Below are 24,481 nucleotides of genomic sequence, written 5' to 3'. Positions count from 1 at the left end.
TCTTCAAGTGTTTGAAACCCAAATGTTTCGCCAGCGCCTCAAACTCATGTCCATTGAACGGTGGTCCTTTGTCGGAATTGATCACTCTTGGGATGCCCCATTCGCTGAGTACTTCGTCTAGAGTGGCTGCCACTTGGGGGAACACTGTGGTGCAGAGTCTTTTGACGATGGGTAATCGGGAGTATTCATCGATGAGGAGGAGGAAATACTCCCCGGACTCTAGTGGGCCGTAAAAAAGTCAATGGCTCCTCTCTCCCATGGCCTTTCCGGGATCTGAGTTGGTTGCAGGGGTACCTGGGGTTCGGCTAGTGCTGTGCATTGGCAGGCCAGGCAGTTATTTACCCACTCGTCCACTAGCGAGTCCATAAAGGGGAACCAAACATGGCAGCGTAGCTCTCTCTTGGTGTTTCCGGCCCCCAGGTGTCCCTCGTGGGCTGTCCGGACCAAATCAGCTGGGAGGGCGACAGGAATGACAATTCTGCACCCTCTCAGTAGTATGTTGTGGTCTTTCACAGGCAGCTCAGATTGTACCCTTGCCAGTCTTTGAATTTCCTCCTTGAACACCCCCGGGTGGGCCAAGGCCGCCTGCCGATAGTCCATCCATTTGTTCGTGTTCGTTAGGCTAATGGCAAGGGTGGTCGTGGGGTCAGCTGCGGAAGCGGTCGCGACTGTCTCCAGGGAGAGGGCAGACGGGAGAGAGTTGGCTGCCACGTAGTCGATGTAGGCGACGTCGCCCTCACGGGTAACGGGAGGGCCCGCAGGGTGGCGTGACAGATAGTCTGGCGGTTTGAGGCCGCCACAAGGTCGATGTACGATATCATAGTCGTATTCCTGCAGTCGGATGCCCCATCGCTCGATTCTTGGGGGCATCTTGGTCCTTGGGTTGCCGAACAATGACAGCAAGGCTTGGTGGTCAGTAATCAGGGTGAATTTCTTTCTGATGACAAAGTTGTGGAAATGTTCACAGGCCCATACTGTGGCCAGGCTTTCCTTCTCGGCTTGAGAATATGCGGATTCCGGCGTGGACAGGGCCCTGCTAGCGTACGCCACGATATGTCTGGGATTGATGTCTGCTCTGCTTGTTTGTGCCAGGATGGCGCCCGGTCCCACTGGGCTGGCGTCTACTGTGATCTCTGTGTGCCAGGAGGGGTTAAAGTATGCCAGGTGATGGGCCTCCGTCATGGCTCTCTTGATGTCATTGAACGCCTGCTGGCAGGTGGGGGTCCACTCGAATGCAGTCTCTTTCTGTAGCAGCTTCCTGAGTGGTTCAGTGATTGAGGCATAGTGCGGGATGTACCTGCCACAGTACCCCGCCATCCCAAGGAAGGAACGTACATCCGCCACCTGTAGGGGCTCCTTGATCTTGGTGACGGTGTCCACTTTCTCCCGGTCCGGCATCATCCCCTCGGCCGAAAATATGTTGCCAAAGAATTTTAGTTTCAATTTGCTGAATCGGCATTTGTCGATGTTGAGGGTTAGGCCAGCTGCTTGGACTGCTGCGCAGGCAGCGAGGAGTGCTGTGTCATGTGCTTCTTTGGAGGCCTCAAAAATGAGGATGTCGACGCTGTAGTTCAGCGCACCCTTGATAGGCCTGATGATCTGTCTAACGACTTCATGAAATATCTTGGCTGCTGAGGAAATGCCGAAATTTAGCCTCTGGTACTTGAATAGTCCATCATGGGTGGCAAATGTAGTTATTCCCCTGGAGTCAGGATGCAGTTCAAGTTGATGATACCCTTGTATCAGATCTAGCTTTGAGAACAGTCGAGCGATGTTGATTTGCACGATCATGTCCTCTATGCTTGGTCATGGGTGTCTCTCCCTCTGAATGGCGGTGTTAGTCATCCTCATGTCAATACACAGCCGCAGTCTCCCTCCTTCCTTCGGCACGATGACCAGGGGTGACACCCAGGGGATGGGCCCTGTTGCTGGCTCGATGATGCCATTGGAGAGCAATTGGTCAAGCTCTCTGGAAACTGCTTCTTGCAGGTGGAATCCGACTCTTCTGGGATGCTGTGGGACTGGTCTCACCATGGGGTCGATGTGTAGTTTGATAGGGGGACCCTTTAGTTTTCCTAAGCCTGTGCGCAGCTGGGGAAATGTTGTCACAATGTCAGCCATGGTGATGAGGCCGTGCGAATTGCCGATGTCGATTGCACTTACGGTGTCTTCGCAGTTCTGACCAACTGCAGCCGATGTTATCATGTCATTGGTTCCAACGTGGATGTCGATGAGACTGTTACGTCTCCTGTTGCTCACCCCATTAAGAATCACACAACCACAAGCCCCACACCACACCTAACAACAATAGCAGTCTCTGCACATAGAAAGAACCAGCAGTTTGCCTGGCGTAGGAGGACACCAGCCTGTAGCCCCGGCGTCTACCGTCCTTTGTTTCGCTGGCAATTACCATGGAGGCGCACTCACGGCTGGTCACGCCCACGAAGACTCCCACGGCAAAGAACATCCAGCGTTCCGTGATCACGTGATCACGTCACGTCTCACACGTCCATGGGACACATCACGTGACTACTTAATCAGTTTAAAAGCATCTTGGCAACGTGGGTACAGCGCTTCACAGCTGATCTCTTAAGGATTGTGTAGCGCCTAGGTATACCTGTTTTTGATCACGGATTTTGCGACCTCGGACTGTTATTTGGATTTGTCTTGCCTGCCCCTCGGATTTCTGTTATTTGGATTCCACCTTGCTTTCCCCGGCACCCTGACCTTGGAACTCTCTTGGACTTCTTTTGGATTATCCTCTCTGAATCTAGAATCTTGGAACTTGGTTTTTGAACTTCCTGCCTTACTGGTCCATCTACATCAGACCCAGGTGTGTCCCACCTTCGAGCCGTGCAGAACGCTTCTTTCACCACTACTAACAATCTGTGGCTCTTACCACGTTTAGGACACCGCCTGCAACACTCCTGGGTAAGCCTTGTTAATACTGATTGTTACCCGTTACCCGTATCAATTGCACTGCTCCTGTTTAACCATTAACTATTGCCTTGCAGCGGTCAGGGGTCTTTCCGGCGTTCCTGCTACCTGATTGACGGCTCAACACACCTGTGGCCTCAAAGATTGCACAGACAGTGTATCCTTTCTGTCTGTGCGGTACTTGGGGACGGAGGTTCAATAATCTGCACGACCATCAAGATCAGAACAGACTGTGAAGCCTTCCTGGTCGTCCAGAGTATGGATACCTCCTCCGGGGACCCTGTGGCCGCTCTAATGCAAGCGGTTGCGGCCCTTAGGACCGACATGGCCGCAGCCACAACGGCTATGCACCATAGACTCGATGCCCTACAAAGCACACGTGCTCCCCTGCCTGCAGATGCCAAGTTTGGCGATCCCACCCCTCCAGATCCATCTGCTCCTCCGTCCACAGCATCCACAGTCCCCACTCCAGTGGTCCTTCCAACCTCCTTTCCTCTTGCTGCTCCCGAACGTTATCAGGGGGATCCCAGGAAATATCGTACCTTTCTCAACCAGTGCAAACTTCACTTCTTGTGTAGACCTCAGCTTTTTCCTGACTCTGTTACCAAAGCAGCTTTCCTTCTTTCTCACCTGTCAGGTGTAGCGGCCATTTGGGTGAACCCGTTATTAGAGAGTGATCACCCTGCTCTATACAATTTCGATCTACTGGTGACAGAAATGGCAAAGGTATTTGATACCAGGTATAAGGCACAATCCCGAGACCTGGAATTGCTTGATCTTACACAGGGTAAACAAACTCTGATTGAATACATCACTTGTTTCAATCAATTGGCTGCAGAGACCTCGTGGCCTGAAGAAAAGAAAGCCATAGTGTTCTACCGCGGTCTCTGTAGCCACATGAAAGACGCTCTTTCTGTAGTACCGGCTCTTCCCTCAGTCTTCCCTGAGTTAGTGGATCTGGCCCTACAGGTGGACGCTCGCAGGTCTGAGAGGAAAGCAGAGACAGCTTTTTCCAATTAGACACTCCCAGCCCCATCCGTCTCTGTTCCGGAACCCATGCAAATCGGTGGGATCCGGAGTCCCATCACTCAGGCCGAACGGGAACGTCGGAGAACCGACAATGCCTGTTTCTACTGTGGTACTTTAGGGCACTATGTTAAAGAATGTCCTTGCCGCCCAAAAAATAAAACTTCGGGTTTTCAGAAGGCTCGCCCCTAGGCATGGGGGTACGGGCGAGTCCTTCTCTGACCCCCCAATGAACCTGTATTCGGTCCCATCAGACCGATTACGGTTCAGGCCCAGCTGAAGCCAGCCAGAGATTTTGTACACTCAGTACAGATTGTGATTGACTCCGGGGCCACTGGCTGCTTTATTGATATTTCACTGGCTTATGACCTTAATCGACCCTTGATCAAGAAAAAGTATCCAGAGCCGGTACAAGCGGTCGATGGTACCTCACTTGTCTCTGGTCCCATTGAGTATCAGACCGCTCCCATGTTACTGCTGATTCAGGGCATGCACCAAGAGACGTTAGCGTTCGACCTCATTTCCACGCCACAATTCGGTATCATTTTAGGCATTCCATGGCTTAAACAACACAATCCCTTGATTAATTGGGGCAGCGGACAGGTCACATTTGAATGCGAAGTTTGCCAACACTTCTGTTTGATCGAGTCCGCTACGATTTCATCCCCGGTCACTGTCCTTGGGGGTATGGCCTCCGCCACCCTTGAGGAGACAGATCCATCTATGAACGTCCCACACACTGTGGGGGCCATTACAGCTGGGATTCCCACTGTCTATCATGAATTCCAAGAGGTCTTTGACAAAGTCATGGCAGAAGGCCTACCACCACATCGACCCTATGATTGCTCCATTGATTTGGTTCCTGGGGCAACTATACCAAAGGGCAGAATATACTCCTTATCTCCATCGGAAGAGTTAGTACTCAAGGAATACATCCAACAAGCCCTACACTTAGGTCATATACGACCCTCTAGCTCCCCAGCTGCTAGTCTGATCTTTTTTGTGCCCAAGAAAGAGGGTGACTTACGTCCCTGTGTTGATTACAGACGATTGAACGCCGTTACCATCAAGAATCGGTATCCCTTACCTCTCATCTCCACACTATTAGACCGTTTGACCAAGGCATCCATCTTTACTAAGTTGGACCTTCGGGGGGCGTACAACTTGGTTCGTATGCGTAGCGGAGACGAGTGGAAGACCGCATTTTGGACTCGGCAAGGGCTGTTCGAGTATACTGTAATGCCTTTCGGTCTCTGCAATGCCCCCGCTACGTTTCAGCGTTTTGTTAACGAGGTGTTCTCTGACGTCTTAGACGTTTTTGTTGTGGCCTACTTAGACGATATATTGGTATTTTCGTCCTCACTGTAGGAACACATAGGCCATGCCACAGAAGTCCTGACTCGGCTAAAAAGACATTCCTTGTACGCCAAACCCGAGAAATGTGTATTTCATACTAGGGAAGTAGAGTTCCTAGGCTTTCTTATTACACCTGGAGGTCTATCCATGAACATGTCCAAAGTCCGTGCCATCATCGACTGGCCCGCTCCAACCTGTCTCAAACAGCTTCAGTCATTTTTGGGCTTTGCCAACTTTTATCAGCGTTTCATTGCCGGTTTTTCATCCATTGTTTCACCACTGACTGCCTTGACCAGTCCTCGGGTCCCGTTTTGTTGTACCTCAGAACATCAGCGTTCTTTTTAGACACTCAAAGCTAGATTCACCACAGCTCCTGTACTACAGCATCCCGACCCTGAACTCCCGTTTGTTGTGGAGGCCGATGCCTCTTCCTTTGCATTAGGCGCAGTGCTCTCCCAACCCTGTCCCTCCACGGGTCAGTTGCATCCCGTAGCATTCCACTCAAGGAAATGTACACCTTCCGAGTCCCACTACACAGTTACCGAGAAGGAGTTGCTGGCCATTAAGGATGCATTATTGACCTGGCGACATCATCTCATTGGGGCCAAACATCAAACCGTGGTTTACACAGATCACAAAAACCTGCAGGACCTGGCCTCCCTTAAATGTTTGAACAGCAGACAAGTGCGTTGGCACCTGTTTTTTGTCGCCTATGACTTTGTGGTAAAACATAGACCAGGACTTTCACATGGTAAGGCCGATGCTTTATCTCGTTCGCCCGGAGGGGATTCTTTGCCCCTATACCCAGATACTCTTCTGAACGAAGGTCATGTCATATGCATTTGCACTCCTCCTCCCTCCATGCTAACTCTCATCCGACAGTGGGTTTCACATAATCCACAAGTACTAACAGAATGGGATTTGGTACTTCAGGAAGGGTTGCCCTTCATACAGGATACGTTATTCCTCCCCACTAGCGATGTACGTAACCAGGCACTTGCTTGGTCTCATGATGCGGCCATCAATGGACACCCTGGACAGCATCGCACTTTGGAGTTACTAAAGCGATGGTGTTGGTGGCCATCAATGAGACGTGACGTACAACATTACGTAAACACTTGCTCCATCTGTGCACAGTGCAAGACACGCAGGGGTCGTCCCTTGGGTCTCCTTCAGCCCCTACCTATTCCTCCCAGACCATGGCATACGGTCTCTATGGACCTCATTACAGATTTGCCTCGCAGACAAGGGTACGACTCCATCTGGGTGGTAGTCGATTCCTATACTAAGATGGTCCGTTTCATTCCTTGCCACGGGATTCCCTCAGCCCCTGTACTGGCCCAACTATTCTTCAAGTCTATCTTCTGTCTCTTTGGTCTTCCACAAATCATTGTATCCGATCGCGGTACACAGTTCACATCCCGTTTTTGGCAGGCCCTTACCAAGATCCTTGGCATTGATGCACGCTTCTCCTCAGCCTACCACCCATAGAGCGATGGCCAGACCGAGAGAGTAAATCAGGCTCTCAAACAGTACCTGCGATGCTTGACCCGTCAGTACCAGGATACATGGTTGAACCTACTCCATTTGGCCGAATTCGCATACAACAATGCCTGGCATTCGTCCACCGGGTTCTCCCCCTTCTATGCGCTCTATGGGCAGCATCCTCGCTCTCTTCCTCTTCCCGATTTTTCTTCCTCCTCCACTCCCGCCGCCAATCTCTGTGCTCGGGATCTGCAGTCTATCCATGGCCAGACATTGGTTCATTTGCGGGAAGCCCAAGCCTCTATGAAAACCAAGGCTGACAAGAAACGAGTGGCGGCTCCTGTTTATCAGGTTGGGGACCGTGTTTGGCTGTCAACTCGTCATTTGCGGATTTCTGGTTGCCGGAAACTGTTGCCCCGGTTTGTCGGTCCTTACAAGATTTCACATGTTCTGAACCCAGTAGCCTTACAACTCTCTATTCCCTCTTCCTGGCATATCCACCCGGTGTTCCACACTTCCCTACTCAAGCCCTGTCTTTCTGCCACCCGGATGGTCCGATCTCCTGCCCCTGTTTCTGTCTCCTCCCCGGATACGTATGAGATCAGTGCTTTTCTGGGTTCTCGCCTCTGCAGGGGTCGCCTCCAGTATCTGGTTGACTGGTTGGGGTATGGCCCTGAAGAACGCTCCTGGGTTCACTCCCGAGACGTCCATGCCCCACGTCTGGTTGCTCGCTTTCATCGAGATAACCCGTCCAGCCCACGGGGTCGTGGGCCTTTGGGGGGGGGCTCTGTTACGTCTCCCGTTGCTCACCCCATTAAGAATCACACAACCACAAGCCCCACACCACACCTAACAACAAGAGCAGTCTCTGCACATAGAAAGAACCAGCAGTTTGCCTGGCGTAGGAGGACACCAGCCTGTAGCCCCGGCGTCTACCGTCCTTAGTTTCGCTGGCAATTACCATGGAGGCGCGCTCACGGCTGGTCACGCCCACGAAGACTCCCACGGCAAAGAACATCCAGCGTTCCGTGATCACGTGATCACGTCACGTCTCACACGTCCATGGGACACATCACGTGACTACTTAATCAGTTTAAAAGCATCTTGGCAACGTGGGTACAGCGCTTCACAGCTGATCTCTTGAGGATTGTGTAGCGCATAGGTATACCTGTTTTTGATCACAGATTTTGCGACCTCGGACTGTTCTTTGGATTTGTCTTGCCTGCCCCTCGGATTTCTGTTATTTGGATTCCACCTTGCTTTCCCCGGCACCCTGACCTTGGAACTCTCTTGGACTTCTTTTGGATTATCCTCTCTGAATCTAGAATCTTGGAACTTGGTTTTTGAACTTCCTGCCTTACTGGTCCATCTACATCAGACCCAGGTGTGTCCCACCTTCGAGGCGTGCAGAACGCTTCTTTCACCACTACTAACATTCTGTGTCTCTTACCACGTTTAGGACACCGCCTGCAACACTCCTGGGTAAGCCTTGTTAATACTGATTGTTACCCGTATCAATTGCACTGCTCCTGTTTAACCATTAACTATTGCCTTGCAGCGGTCAGGGGTCCTTCCGGCGTTCCTGCTACCTGATTGACGGCTCAACACACCTGTGGCCTCAAAGATTGCACAGACAGTGTATCCTTTCTGTCTGTGCGGTACTTGGGGACGGAGGTTCAATAATCTGCACGACCATCAAGATCAGAACAGAGACCTAGACACGAGGCTGTGTAATAGCTAAGGAGGCAGCGCCCCATCGTTGGCCATCGATTGACGTGGATGGTTGTGTCTGTTTTCCGTCCCTTGAGGAGGAGGCAGCGCCTGAACTGACCGATGGTCTGAAGAGGTGTGACTGCGCCCCACTGGAAAATTCTTGAGTGAGTTCTCTCAAGTGCTGGGGTGTTGGGGATCCTAAGGTACTCTTGCTTCCCCATGATGTTGACGGTGGTGCCAGAATCCACAAGGAAAGGAAAAGACAGTTGCTCATTTTGACCTGGATTCGTGGAGCTTCCTTGGCTTCTATGTTGTCCTGTACACGGTTGACGTATTTGTCCTGCGTCGATTGCTCGTAATAATGGGCACCAGCGGTGGGTATTGGCGCGTAGTAGTTGCCTGTATCTTGGTACCCTTTGGGGGGTTTGTCATACTCATCTGTCAGCTGAGATGGATGTTCGTGGCCTGTGTAACTGGCCTGCGTAACTATAGGGCTAGTCCTGGTACTGATATTCGTCAACAGCCCGGATGTATCGTCGCGGACTGGGTTGGTAGGACCTCTGTTGGAAGTATTGAGGTTGTGGTGGATGATACAGCATTCTGGTGGGTGCTTGGGGCCTCATGGTGGGGAATGGCTTGCCTTCTCTGCAGACAGATTGGAAATGGCCCTCTCTTCTACAGTTGGTACATCTCTGCAACAGGGCTGGCCAGGATCCAGAATGTGGGAATGCCATCCTGCACCAGTAGCATTATCTCTGTTGTCTGGGTACTTGTAGGTTGGATTGTCTGGGTGGGATGGTGTTCCTGTCACTTGGTTGTGAGGCTGCATATTGGACCGCAGCTATGATGCAGCTTGGGCATCTACTCTCTCGAAGATTCTGGCGAGTTCGCTGACTTCTGGGATTGTGAGAGTCTTTTTTAATAGTTGTTTCTTTTTGTCGGTGATAGGCAGCCTTCAATGATGCGTGGGCGAATGGCTTCATCTAGGGAGAAAGCGTCAAACTGACAGTGGGCCCCCTTGACTCTCAGGCGGGTTATGTATTCATCCACTATCTCTTGCAGTTTCTGTTTACATTGATTGAAAAGATACCTCTCATAGTCCATATTTGGTTCAATGATTAGTAGCCTGTCCAGAGCGGCAATTAGGGAAGCAAAGTCAGGCTGATCTGCCGTTCGGATGGTTTTGACAATTGTTTTCACGCCCCCCCCCACCCAGTTGAAGAAGACGTCCCGAAGGTGGGGTGAGTCACCATCCCCTGACCCTTGGACAAAATGGTAGAATTTCTCCATCCATTCGGTCCACCTGAGACCTTTGTTGGCCTGTGTTGTCATGGAGAACAGCAGGGGCATGCATAGCTGGATAGTCTTTACGCTGCGGGCAGGGGGTGGCGAGTTTTGGTTGCTCATGGTGATTTTTTGTTATGTAGCGGCTAAGGGAGCCGTTGGTGGTCAAGGTGGTGTGCCACTGGAGGTTCGGTGAGGAGCGGTGGGTGTGTATCCGCCTCGAGGGAGGGCGAATTACAGTGTTCCCACACACAGGCCAGTGACACAGGCAGTGAGGATGTGCCGTGGGGTCCACATGGGGCGGTAATGGGATCCAGAACCACTTCAGGGATAATGTGGCAACCTTATGGGGGTCTGGGGTGGGTTTTGGGAGCGGTATTGGTTATCAGCCTTGCTGGCTCCCCTTATTACTGTGACAATCGTGAGCAAATGCATGTAGGATGAGGCAGTCCAGGTCACGTGTTTCTGTGGGTCCGTCAGGGAGGGTTTCATGCATTCGGGAGCTCGATGGCTCGCCGGCCTCGCTCTGAGCGGGTCCACGCAGTGTTGCAGGGACCTCAAGCAGAAGGTGGTTTGCCCGTTCGGGGTGCGCGCTGTGCCTCCGGGGAGGTGAGCTCTGTGATGCGGTGGCAGGCAGGAAGCGTACTGCACGCAGAGGATGGCATGTGCTGAGCCCCTCTTTGAGCGGGCGTGTACTCGCCGGAAACTGAAACCAGGGCAGCGTGGGTTGGGCCCCTCTTCGAGTGGGCGCACACGGTGGGAGTTGCTGGATGGAGGGCACGTAACGGCGCTGAAGGAGGATGGCGGCACAGTGGGATCACTGGCCATAGGTAGGAGGACGCAAGCTGGCAATTTCACGCAGGAGGAGGATTCCGGGCTGCGCGAGGAGATGTCCTTGTCGCCAGATGTTGCCCGGACTGGGCTACGGAATTAAAGAAGGACGCGAGCCGGAGATGTAACAAGTACTGCTTTCTTTATTCAACTTCGGAACTAACTGGCGTTGCAGCGCCAACACTCCTCCCCTTCCCTTTCCTTTATTAACTACGCCCCTTTGAACTTAAGTCTTTTGAACTCAAGTTTCAGTTTTACTGATACGCAAATGAATATTTTGTTCTATTTTTGTATGTTTGTATTATCATTCTATTGCATACATGCCAACCCTCCCGATTTAGGCGGGAGACTCCTGACTTTTCTGTGAGAAATATTGCTTTTTCTCACATTCTGCCACCTAAGATAATTCCCTGCGCCAATACATTCCTTTGGGAAAAACTACATCTCCCGATTTTCTCTCTCAAAACTCCCTCTTAGGTGCGTCTGAATGTTGGCATGTATGGTGAACCATGTGGCTGTTGATATCCAGAAGTGCTGGAGCGGATCTCATGGGTGCCTCTGACAGTCTGGGGAGGTTGCACTGGCGCACTGGTCTGCTAACTGCTGGCAGTAAGAACACACCATTATAAAAGAAGCAGCTTGGACACATACCCACTGAAGAACGTTCCTCAGATTCTGTGTACTTGCACACCCTGCAACCATGGCTGAACAAGCTGCTAAATCCAGGCCAAAAAAAAAATATATATCTTTTTAAATCGGTATTTGTTGCTACTAAATCGGTAGGCGGTAGGACTGCTTAAAAAGCGGTATTCTACATCCTAAATCGGTAGGGTTGCCAAATATGCAATCCCCATGTAGTGGCCCTCAAGGAATACCGGACACTTAAGTAGTAGAAAGAGGTGTTTATTTTGACACCTGTTACCAGCCCCTGCGCCTTTAAGGCACACACCTTTTGAGTGAAAGGGGTGTAGTTTTTTTGTCTGTTTTTAGCATCAATTGGTTTAAAGTAAAACCTTAAATGCATACAATAGCATACTTGCCAACCCTACTGATTAAGGCAGTAGGATACCGCTTTTTAAGCAGTCCTACCGCCTACCGATTTAGTGGCAACAAATACAGATTTTTTCAATATTTTTGAAACTTTAAGATTCCTACAGATTTTTGGTCACAGAATGTTGGCATGTATGGGATTGTAGTTTTCACATTGATATGTTATTGTTATTGTTTTGATGATCCTGCTCAAACAGTAAAGTTGGATGAAAAGCATAATCCGAGCCTTCCTGTCTTGACATAGAATTGAAGACATGCATAGAATAATAAACCAATAAATCAGTTGGACAGCGCTGTGTACATGGCAGTTTCACTATGTAAAGCCGCAGCTATTGGCTGTGCCCCGTTTGTTGGTGTAGTTGTCAGGATGGGCCACAGAGTTATACTGTAGAACCCTGTGGGAGGGCCGTGACCCTCGTCCTTCTTTTGTTTCACTGGCGTTTCGAGACGTACAGTCCTTTTTCTCTGGCGACGATCAGGGAATCCGGCGCTGGGATTGGCTAGCACCCGACAGTGCTTCCGGGGCAAAGTGAGCAGCGCTACCGGCTGCATGTAAACAGAGCGCCACCGGGAGAGCCTCAGCGGCTCGCCGCACAGTTCCCGACGCAGGGGCCCCTGGGCCCCCAGGGCCCCGCCCCCGACATGTCGGACTCGGAGAGCGACGAGGAGCAGCCCTTCTCCCTCACCGGATTCCTCTTCGGAAACATCAATGAGGCCGGGCAGCTGGAGGATGAGAGCGTGCTGGACAAGGTGGGATGTGGGATGGGGGATGGGATGGGAGGGGGTGCTGTCCAGGGAATTCCGAGGGAGAGGTAGGGGGCGTGCTGGGTGTGTCACAGTGGAGGGAAGTAAGGATCCACTGGAAGGGAGAGGGTGGCCGATCTGGGGGGTGGTGTGGTGCTAGCCCGTGAGTGCTGCAGGTATAGAAACACATGGAGGATTGGTAGGGAGACATGCTATACAGTGTGTGTCACAGTGCAGGGGTATGAGGGTCCACTGGAAGGGAGGGAGTGGCAGATCTAGAGGCTGGGGTGGTTCTAGCCAGGGGGTGCTGCAGGTATAGAAACACGGTGGGGAGGTAGGGGGCATGCTGGGTGTGCCACAGTGGAGGGGTCACTGGAAGGGAGAGAGTGGCATATCTAGAGGGTGGTATTAGCCAGGGGGTGCTGCAGGTATAGAAACACATACTGGAGAGGCAGGGATGCAAGCTGGGTGTGTTACAGTGGAATGGAGTGAGGGTCACTGGAAGGGAGGGTGGCAGGTCTAGAGGGTGGGGTGGTGCTAGCCAGGGGGTGCTGCAGGTATAGAAACACGGTGGGGAGGTAGGGGGCATGCTGGGTGTGCCACAGTGGAGGGGTCACTGGAAGGGAGAGAGTGGCATATCTAGAGGGTGGTATTAGCCAGGGGGTGCTGCAGGTATAGAAACACATACTGGAGAGGCAGGGATGCAAGCTGGGTGTGTTACAGTGGAATGGAGTGAGGGTCACTGGAAGGGAGGGTGGCAGGTCTAGAGGGTGGGGTGGTGCTAGACGGGGAGTGCTGCAGGCATAGAATCACACGGGTGGAGGTTAGGAGGTATGCTGTGTCGGGGGGGGTCACAGTGGAGGGGAATGAGGGTCACTGGAAGGGAGAGAGTGGCATATCTATAGGGTGAGGTGGTGCTAGCCAGGGAGTGCTGCAAGCAGTGCTCCAGATATGATTTTGGAGTGAGAGTGTTTCGCTCCTAATTTTTAGAATTGGAGAGTAAATCCAATTTCAAGAGATTAAAAATGATTTTCCTCCTTCGCCAGAGAGTGAAAAGGGTCTCACAGCTATCTAATTTGTGCGTAAAATTAAAACTTTGAAAAAAATGACAAAACAGCTGTATTTCAAAGTGGTTCTAAATAATGTATTGCACCTGTGGAAAACATTTCCCCCCACACAAGAACCTTGTAGATGCATACTATCCATTTTCATCTCCGTGATACTTGGGCACAAACTCTGTTAAGAGTTAATACAGATGCCAGCTGGTTACATCCGGTGATTCATAAATCAAATCCCTCTCTGTTACGAAGTTCGTTGGTCGTGTAGAGTATGAACTACCCCTCTGTCCCCAAGAAACACCCTGACAACACCTAAAATACTGTCAGCGTGATTATTAAGGCCACAGGTGGAAGTCCCCAAACCAGGACGCGGGACAGCCGGAAGAATCCCTTGAGCGCTGTAAGGCAAAGTACAATGGTTATGTAAGTATGAAAGCAAGACACAATTACTTGTATGTAAAAATAGCAGATACTAAAATACCTGGGAGGACTTGAAAGAGGTGTGAACCTCCAGACTGTGGCGGGACAAGGCTGTATGGTATAGCAGGCAACCACCTATTGTGGGACCGAGGTCCAACTGGAAACACGTGGAAATCCGAGGTCAGAAACTTGATGATCAAATGTTCCAGCGTCAGTGAAGGGTGAAGCAAAAACAATCCGTGTACTAAGCGTAGGTCGGCAACAGGCAATCCAATGTTCCAAAGTTCCAGAGTCAGAGAAGGGCTAAGCAGAGACAATCCGTGGAGCAGGCGTAGGTCGACAATGAAAACAGGTCTGTAGAACGAAGAGAGTGCGTCACGTGATCCTGATTGAAACAGCTGTGAAGCAACGCCCTCGGTTTCCGAACTCTTTTTATCCCTGGAAAGGACACACGTGACAACGTCACGTGGAAGCAAACCGAAAGCGTTGCCGCGTTGCTAGGAAACCAGGGTCACATAGTCCGTGACGCGCCGGGCAGCACTGATCTCCGTGGAAGATACGAGTTCCTGGATTGCAAAAGTCTCCACTTGGTTTGCCACCGCAGTGAAGGGCGATAAATGCCTGTACCGCCAAACATGCCACGCCGTGCCCTGCCGTGTGGAACGTGAGTGGGAAATGCTGTGCAGGAATCTGAGCGTGTGTGCCGGGAAGCGCTGATAGCGGTAGAAGCGGAGAGGCGTGTCTTCGGCTGAGTAGGAAGCGGTGTGACAGAATCCCCCCTCAAGGGCCCACGACCACGTGGGCTAGCAGGATTGTCCCTATGAAACCGCGACACCAAAAGCGGGGCCTGGACATCCCGAGAGGGAACCCAGGAGCGATCCTCGGGACCATAGCCCAGCCAGTCCACCAGATATTGAAGGCGACCCCGATGGTAACGGGAACCAAGGATAGCACTAACCTCAAATACATCCTGGGAAGAGACAGAGACCGGGGCAGGCGGGACAAGGACACGAGTGGGAGCAAGGTACGGTTTGAGGAGAGAGGTATGGAACACCGGGTGGATCCGCCAGGAAAGGGGAACAGAGAGCTTGAGAGCCACGGGATTCAAGATTCTGGTAATCCGGTAAGGGCCCACAAAACGGGGCAACAGTTTGCGGCAACCAGGGATCCTCAAATGTCTGGTCGATAGCCATACCCGATCGCCCACCTGATATTCCGGAGCCTTCGCCCGCTTACGGTCAGCCTTGGCCTTCATCACCGCTTGAGCTTCACGGAGATGAACCAATGTCTGAGTATGCACAGCTGCAAGATCGCGCACACAGGCATTAGCAGCAGGAGTGGCAGAGGGGAAGTCAGGTAGCGGCAGGGTGCGAGGATGCTGCCCATACAGAGCATAAAAGGGGGAGAAACCAGTGGCGGAATGGCGGGAGTTGTTGTACGCGAATTCAGCGATATACAATAATTTGGACCAGGAGTCTTGGAACTGAAGGGACAGGCACCGCAAGTACTGCTCTAGAGCCTGATTCACCCTCTCGGTCTGCCCGTCGCTTTCAGGGTGATAGGCCGAAGAGAAGCGGGCATCTATACCCAGGAGTTTAGTGAGAGAGCGCCAGAAACAGGACGTGAACTGTGATCCACGATCAGAGATGATGACCTGTGGCAAGCCAAAGAGACAGAAGACAGCTCTAAAGAACAAGCGAGCCAGGGTTGGGGCAGACGGTATACCTGTGCAGGGAATAAAGCGGGCCATTTTTGTGTACGAATCGATGATAACCCATATTGTATCGTAGCCTTGTCTGCGGGGCAGGTCAGTGATGAGATCCATAGAGATGGTGTGCCAAGGCCTGGGAGGTACCGGCAACGGTAAGAGTAGCCCTAAAGGCCGTCCCCTGCGTGTTTTGCATTGGGCACATATGGAGCACGTGTTGACGTAATGTTCAATGTCTTTTCTCATGGAGGGCCACCAGCACCAGCGTTGTAACAAGTCTAATGTGCGTTGTTGCCCTGGATGGCCGTTTATTGCCGCATCATGTGACCAAGCGAGTGCTTGGTTGCGTACGTCGCATGTAGGGAGGAACAATTTGCCCTGGATGAAAGGTAACCCTTCGTGAAGGACAACGTCCCATTCGGTGAGTGCATGGGGATTTTGGGAAACCCATTGTTTGATGTCGGTAAGCATGGTGGGAGACGGCGTACACATACAGATAACATGGCCTTTTCCCAGGAGTGTGTCAGGGAACAGAGGTAACGACTCCCCACCAGGAGAACGGGATAACGCATCAGCCTTACCATGGATGCGACCTGGTCTGTGTTTGACTACAAAATCAAAGGCGGCAAAAAACAAATGCCAACGCACCTGCCTGCTGTTTGCACATTTTAGGGAGGCTAAGTCTTGTAAATTTTTGTGGTCTGTATATACCACCGTCTGGTGTTTTGCCCCCATTAGATGATGTCTCCACGTTTGCAGAGCGTCCTTGATGGCCAATAACTCTTTCTCGGTTACAGTATAGTGTGATTCGGCTGCCGAGAACTTGCGTGAGTGATAGGCCACTGGATGCAAACAACCCGTGGTTGGGCAAGGCTGGGACAGTACTGCTCCTAGGGCAAACGAGGAGGCGTCTGCTTCCAGAACATAAGGAAGGTCGGGATCGGGATGTTGCAATACCGGGGCAGAGACGAACCTGGCCTTGAGTGCTTCGAAGGCCTTCTGATGTGTAGGGGTCCAAGAGAATGGGACAAGAGGACTGGTCAAAGTGGTCAGAGGAGAAACGATAGAAGAGAAACCGGCGATGAATCGCCGGTAGAAATTAGCAAAGCCAAGAAAGGATTGGAGTTGTTTGACGGTGACGGGAGTTGGCCATTCAGTGACAGCACGAACTTTAGACAGATTCATGGACAAGCCTCCAGGGGAGATGTGAAAACCCAGAAACTCCACTTCCCTTGAGTGGAATAGACACTTTTCCGGTTTAGCAAACAAGGCGTTTGCCTTGAGGTGAGAGAGTACTTCTCTGACATGCCCGACATGTTCCTCCAGGGAGGATGAGTAGATCAAAATATCATCCAGATATACCACCACGAACGTATCCAGGATGTCCGAGAATACGTCGTTGATGAATCGTTGGAATGTCGCAGGAGCATTACAAAGCCCAAAGGGCATTACTGTGTATTCGAATAGTCCCTGTCGGGAGCAGAACGCTGTCTTCCACTCGTCCCCAAGCCGGATACGAATCAGGTTGTACGCCCCTCTTAGGTCCAACTTAGTGAAGATAGAAGCCTTAGTCAACCTGTCCAACAGCGTGGAAATGAGCGGAAGTGGGTACCTGTTTTTTATGGTGATGGAATTCAACCGTCTGTAATCCACACATGGACGTAGATCGCCCTCCTTCTTTGGCACAAAGAAGATTGGACTGGCAGCTGGAGAACAAGAGGGCCGTATGTGACCCAACTGCAAAGCCTGTTGTATGTATTCTTTAAGAGCTTGCTCTTCTGACAGTGACAATGAATAAACCCTACCTCTGGGAATGGGAGCCTCCGGAACCAGATCAATCGGACAATCATATGGTCTATGCGGGGGTAAACCCTCAGCGGTGGCTTTGTCAAAAACCATATGGAAATCATGATAGGCAGCGGGTATGTTAGCTGTAACGGCCCCCACCGTGTGCGACGACAAAGGATTAGGAACGATGTCGTCGATATGAGTGGCAGCCATGGCACCAAGGATCGTGGCAGGAGTGGACAGCGGATCAGCTTCGATGAGACAAAACCGTTGACACACCTCGGATTCAAACGTGATTTGTCCGTTTCCCCAGTTGATCAATGGGTTGTGTTGCCTTAACCAGGGAATTCCCATTATGATGCCGAACTGTGGTGTATCGATGAGGTCAAACGACATGGTTTCTCTATGGATGTTTTGTATCACTACTTCCATTGGCGCAGTCTGGAACCTGATTGGGCCGGAGGACAGGGAAGTGCCGTCCACGGCGTTTACCGGCTCTGGATGCTTTTTCCTGACCAGGGGCAGATTGAGACGATGGGCCAAGGGAATATCGATGAAACAACCAGTGGCCCCAGAATCAACTACAATATGAACTGTGTGAGCGATCTCCCTAGTGGGTTTTAGTAGAGCATGAAGTACCACTGGTCTGATAGGCCCGAAGATGGGTTCAGAGGGGGTCATAGACAGGCTCGCCGGTACCCCCTGTATCATGGGCGAGCCTTCTGAAAACCCGAAGTTTTGTTCTTGGGGCGTCGGGGGCATTCCCTTACAAAGTGTCCGTTTAACCCGCAATAAAAACAGGCATTATTGTTTCTTCGCCGTTCTCGTTCGGATGATGTTATCGGACTACGGATACCGCCTACTTGCATGGGTTCAGCAGGGGTGGTAAGAACGGAAGGCCCAGATTGACTAGAGAACGTAGTTTCGGCCCTTCTCTCGGATCTCCTTGCGTCAACCTGTAAAGCGAGATCCACCAGATCCGAAAATACCGAGGGAAGGGCAGGAACCACTGAAAGGGCATCCTTCATGGTGTTACATAGGCCTCGATAAAATACGATTGCTTTCTTCTCCTCTGGCCAGGATGTTTCAGCAGCGAGTTGATTATACTTAGTAATGTATTCTATCAATGATTGTTTACCTTGTGTAAGATCCAGGAGTTCGAGATCCCTTGATTGGGCCTTATAGCGTGTATCAAAGACTTTGGCCATTTCTGATACAAGAAGATCGAAATCATACAGAGCGGGATGATCGCTTTCCATCATTGGATTCGCCCAAGTGGCCGCAACCCCAGACAAATGGGACAGAAGAAACGCGGCTTTTGTAACAGAATCAGGAAACGCTAAGGGCCGGCACAAAAAATGTAATTTGCATTGGTTAACAAATGTACGATATTTCCGGGGATCCCCCTGGTAGCGTTCTGGTGCAGCAAGAGGGACGGGTGTAGGAAACCATACAGGAGTGGGTGCAGGGGCCGTGACAGGTGTTGGCTGGACTGGGGGAACTGGGTCCCCGAAATCGGCATCTGCGGGTAATGGGAAACGCGTGCTCTGTAAGGCGTCCAGGCGGTGATGTATGGCCGTCGTGGCGGTAACCATGTCGGTCCTAAGGGCCGCCACTGCCTGCAATAAGGCGGTCACTGGATCCCCGGCGGAGGGATTCATACTCCGGACGACCAAAAAGGCTTCACAGTCTGTTACGAAGTTCGTTGGTCGTGTAGAGTATGAACTACCCCTCTGTCCCCAAGAAACACCCTGACAACACCTAAAATACTGTCAGCGTGATTATTAAGGCCACAGGTGGAAGTCCCCAAACCAGGACGCGGGACAGCCGGAAGAATCCCTTGAGCGCTGTAAGGCAAGGTACAATGGTTATGTAAGTATGAAAGCAAGACACAATTACTTGTATGTAAAAATAGCAGATACTAAAATACCTGGGAGGACTTGAAAGAGGTGTGAACCTCCAGACTGTGGCGGGACAAGGCTGTATGGTATAGCAGGCAACCACCTATTGTGGGACCGAGGTCCAACTGGAAACACGTGGAAATCCGAGGTCAGAAACTTGATGATCAAATGTTCCAGCGTCAGTGAAGGGTGAAGCAAAAACAATCCGTGTACTAAGCGTAGGTCGGCAACAGGCAATCCAATGTTCCAAAGTTCCAGAGTCAGAGAAGGGCTAAGCAAAGATGATCCGTGGAGCAGGCATAGGTCGATAATAATAATAGGCAATCCAAAGTTCCAAAGTTCCAGAGTCAGAGAAGGGCTAAGCAGAGACAATCCGTGGAGCAGGCGTAGGTCGACAATGAAAACAGGTCTGTAGAACGAAGAGAGTGCGTCACGTGATCCTGATTGAAACAGCTGTGAAGCAACGCCCTCGGTTTCCGAACTCTTTTTATCCCTGGAAAGGACACACGTGACAACGTCACGTGGAAGCAAACCGAAAGCGTTGCCGCGTTGCTAGGAAACCAGGGTCACATAGTCCGTGACGCGCCGGGCAGCACTGATCTCCGTGGAAGATACGAGTTCCTGGATTGCAAAAGTCTCCACTTGGTTTGCCACCGCAGTGAAGGGCGATAAATGCCTGTACCGCCAAACATGCCACGCCGTGCCCTGCCGTGTGGAACGTGAGTGGGAAATGCTGTGCAGGAATCTGAGCGTGTGTGCCGGGAAGCGCTGATAGCGGTAGAAGCGGAGAGGCGTGTCTTCGGCTGAGTAGGAAGCGGTGTGACACTCACTCTACCAGCATCACTTCTCTGACTGGCATCACTTCTCTGACTGGCACTACCTGCTTGACACCCACTCCATGTTTTTGCTCCATTGTCTCCCTTTACTACTTTGTTTCCCGTGTCTCTCACTTTCGGACGCTCTGCCTCTCACCCTTAAGTGTTGTGATGCCATATTTTGCGCTCTGTTTCTCTGTCACTCTCAATCTTCCATCTCTGCATTCTATTGTTGATTTTTGCCTCCTATATCTTGCTGTATCGGTTGATATAACTCCTCTTCCCCTCTCATGTCATTACTCTGGCTATATATGTTTTTTCATGTTCTCGTTGTGGTTGCTACTCCTTTTGATTATTTTTCTTGCACAGTCTCTTATGTTATTGACATGCCCTTCTCTTTGTATTTGTTTTATTTATAACGCGCAAGCCATCAGGCCCGGAGGCATCAGGGCGCAATTTGTACAAAGTTACAATAATGCATATATACACACATAAAATTACATTAACAGAAAACTAACAGTGTTTCTATCTACATACATTACAGTGGTTACAGTACCGCTAGGGCTTAACGGTGGAAATAACCAGGGGTGTACAGAAGATAATAACGGAAGTCAGTGGGCCAGAGTATGTAAGACAAGGGCGCAGAGCATGTCTTAGTGCTGGTCAAAGAGCCAAGATTTTGCTTTGGCCTTGAATGTGTTGAATGAGTCTTCAACTCTTGATTGTAGCGGGGAGGGAGTTCCATAGCTTGGAAGCTAGGACAGGAAAGCTGGTGCCCCCCGTTTTTTGAAGTTTAAACCTAGGAATCGATAGACAGTGAGTCTGGGCAGTTCTAAGAGGTCGGGCGGTCGAGTGGCAAGACAGCCGACTAGAGAGGTAAGTAGGGGCCTTGTTAGCCAAGCATTTGTGCATGAGGGCAAGTGTTTTTAGTGAGATTCTCTGCTTGACAGGTAGCCACTTTAGGTTGGTTCTGGATTCTGAAGTGTGGTGGTTGCGGGGGAGGTTGAGGGCAGCTCGAATGGCATTGTTCTGTGTTGTTTGAAGTTTATTCATGTTCTCTTGGCTGGTACCTAGGTAAAGAGCACTACAATAATCTATTTTGGCCATAATGAGAGTTCTAGCTAGTGTGACACTGTTAGGGGTGGTGAGAAACGGTCTGCAAGCTGCAATAAGTTTGTACGTGTATGCAGAGGCAGATATAACTGCATTTATTTGTCGAGATAGGGCTAGGGTGGCGTCAAGGTAGAAACCTAACGTTTTGGTATCTCAGGAGACTCGTATGGTATTACCGTTTATGGTGAATGACTGATAGGACGGCTCTAGTTTGCTCAGGCGTTGTGAGGTGCCCAGGATAAGGAGCTCCGTCTTGTCGTCATTTAGACATAACTGGTGTTGGGCCATCCAGGCTTGGATGACCAGGTAGACGTTGTTAAAGGCCTTGGTATCAGCTAGATAATCACCTGTGATGGGAGTGAGTATCTGGGTGTTATCCGCATAGTTGGTGTAGGAGACACCCAGATAGTCAAGCACATCAAAGAGTGGTTTCGTGAAAATGTTATAAAGTGTAGGTGACACGCAAGAACCCTGAGGTACGCCGCAGTGAATTGGGGACGGGGACGGGTCCGCGGCTGGGATCGGGCAAAGACTCTCATGGATCTGTTTCTCAAAAAGGATTTGATCCAGGCTGCATCAGAGGGCGAGAAGTTGGCAGCAGAGTGGAGGTGCCTGCATAGGATCTGGTGGTTGACCAAATCAAATGCGGCAGAGAGGTCGAGGAGTAGTAGCATTCCTAGTTTGCCCTTGTCCTTCAATACCTCAATTTGGGTTTTTAGGTCTATTAAAGCCGTTTCCGTCCCGTGTCTGGGACGAAATCCGGATTGTCGAAGACCAAGCAGATTATTAGATCCAGGTAATCCTGGATCTGAAGGTATGCTGCGCGGTCACAAATCTTAAGCAAAAACGGTACTGTGGTGATAGGTCGGAAGTTAGTAGGTATGCTTGGGTCTAGGGATGGTTTTTTAAGTAATGGGATCACCCAAGCGTCCTTAAGGTTGTCCGGGACAATACCTGTTTTAAAGGAGGAGTTGATGAAGGCCGTAATGAATGGGGCCAAATCATGTGCAGAGCCCTTAATGATGGGAGCTGGGCAGGGGTCACCTTGGCAGTTGGATGGCTTAATTCTCAGGATATTTTCAACCTCGGTAACGGTGAGCGGTGAGAAGGCAAATGGATTGGTATTAGAAGTGTCTAGAGTTAGGGCCCTAGCAGGGGGGAATGAGCGCTTGTCAAGCTTCAGACTATCCTGTTTGTCTTTAATTTTAGATTGTAGCATAGACATTTTATTCAGTAAGGCAGCTTGAATGTTAGCACACCATTTACTACTCTAGTCCTTCTTTTCTATTTCCATCTCTCCCCACCTGCTGTTGATCTGTGCTTTATTTTACTGTCTAAAAATGTGTCTTTTGCTCTGCTTCTATCCCAATCCTATTGTTTTTGTCTTATTATTAACTGTTTCCTTTTTCACTTTCTTTGTTGGCCTATCATGGAGCTCATTGCTCTCTTCTTGTTGCTCAAATTCCTCTTTTGGATTGTCTAGTATGTTCTCTGCCCCTTCAAACCCCACCCTCTCCATACCCACCACACCTTTTTGTTCTTCTGTGTTGCTTAGGTTCAGAGTTCCTGTCCTGTTTTTCTGTTTGTCTTTTAACATAGCATCAATAAATATCCAAAAAGCTGAAAATGCCTTTTCTATTTAAAAATCTAGTGCAGCTTTGCCATTGGGTGCTCCTTTTTAGATGTGTGCAAACTTTCCTATGGCCATTAGGCTGGGAATTTTAGAGGTGTAGAGGTTTGTCTGACCAGATGCAGCACTTGCTTGAATGCAGATGCTTTACCAACACTGTGTGCCATTACAAGAGCCTACATGAGATGTGTGTTTTGAGCTATTACAGGTATAGCAGCCTTGATAAGGTGTGCATTCTGAGCCATTACAAGTATAACAGCCCTGACAAGTTGTGTGTTCTGAGCTGGTAAAAGTATAGCAGCCCAGATGAGATGTATCTGTTCCTGAGTCATTACAAGTATAGCAGCCCAGACAAGTTGTGTCTTCTGAGCTGGTAAAAGTATAGCAGCCCAGATGAGATGTATCTGTTCCTGAGTCATTACAAGTATAGCAGCCCAGATGAGATGTGTGTTCTGAGCTGGTAAAAGTATAGCAGCCCAGATGAGATGTATCTGTTCCTGAGTCATTACAAGTATAGCAGCCCAGACAAGTTGTGTGTTCTGAGCTGGTAAAAGTATAGCAGCCCAGATGAGATGTATCTGTTCCTGAGTCATTACAAGTATAGCAGTCCAGACAAGTTGTGTGTTCTGAGCTGGTAAAAGTATAGCAGCCCAGATGAGATGTATCTGTTCCTGAGTCATTACAAGTATAGCAGCCCAGATGAGATGTATCTGTTCCTGAGTCATTACAAGTATAGCAGCCCAGATGAGATGTATCTGTTCCTGAGTCATTACAAGTATAGCAGCCCAGATGAGATGTATCTGTTCCTGAGCCATTACAAGTATAGCAGCCCAGATGAGATGTATCTGTTCCTGAGTCATTACAAGTATAGCAGCCCAGATGAGATGTATCTGTTCCTGAGTCATTACAAGTATAGCAGCCCAGATGAGATGTATCTGTTCCTGAGCCATTACAAGTATAGCAGCCCAGATGAGATGTATCTGTTCCTGAGTCATTACAAGTATAGCAGTCCAGACAAGTTGTGTGTTCTGAGCTGGTAAAAGTATAGCAGCCCAGATGAGATGTATCTGTTCCTGAGTCATTACAAGTATAGCAGTCCAGACAAGTTGTGTGTTCTGAGCTGGTAAAAGTATAGCAGCCCAGATGAGATGTATCTGTTCCTGAGTCATTACAAGTATAGCAGTCCAGACAAGTTGTGTGTTCTGAGCTGGTAAAAGTATAGCAGCCCAGATGAGATGTATCTGTTCCTGAGTCATTACAAGTATAGCAGCCCAGATGAGATGTATCTGTTCCTGAGTCATTACAAGTATAGCAGCCCAGATGAGATGTATCTGTTCCTGAGTCATTACAAGTATAGCAGCCCAGATGAGATGTATCTGTTCCTGAGTCATTACAAGTATAGCAGCCCAGATGAGATGTATCTGTTCCTGAGTCATTACAAGTATAGCAGTCCAGACAAGTTGTGTGTTCTGAGCTGGTAAAAGTATAGCAGCCCAGATGAGATGTATCTGTTCCTGAGTCATTACAAGTATAGCAGTCCAGACAAGTTGTGTGTTCTGAGCTGGTAAAAGTATAGCAGCCCAGATGAGATGTATCTGTTCCTGAGTCATTACAAGTATAGC

General features: G+C 50.1%; 1 protein-coding gene across 5 annotated transcripts in view; it reads left to right on the top strand.

The window, feature by feature from the left end:
• Window positions 1–12,196: 12,196 nt before the first annotated feature.
• The window catches only part of TAF1 (TATA-box binding protein associated factor 1), a 1,380,965-nt gene continuing 1,368,680 nt past the window's right edge, over window positions 12,197–24,481 (top strand). For all 5 annotated transcript variants that reach the window (XM_069612352.1, XM_069612355.1, XM_069612353.1 and 2 more), the window contains exon 1: window positions 12,197–12,432. In XM_069612352.1, the coding sequence (XP_069468453.1) occupies window positions 12,325–12,432 (108 nt within the window). In that variant the 5' untranslated portion in view covers window positions 12,197–12,324. The remainder of the gene's footprint in view (window positions 12,433–24,481) is intronic.

Source organism: Ambystoma mexicanum, chromosome 5p, assembly GCF_040938575.1.
Source record: "Ambystoma mexicanum isolate Mex_15411 chromosome 5p, UKY_AmexF1_1, whole genome shotgun sequence".
Classification (NCBI taxonomy): Eukaryota; Metazoa; Chordata; class Amphibia; order Caudata; family Ambystomatidae; genus Ambystoma; species Ambystoma mexicanum.
The sequence above is the reverse complement of the archived record's forward strand: the minus strand, read 5'-3'. Positions and strand labels throughout refer to the sequence as shown.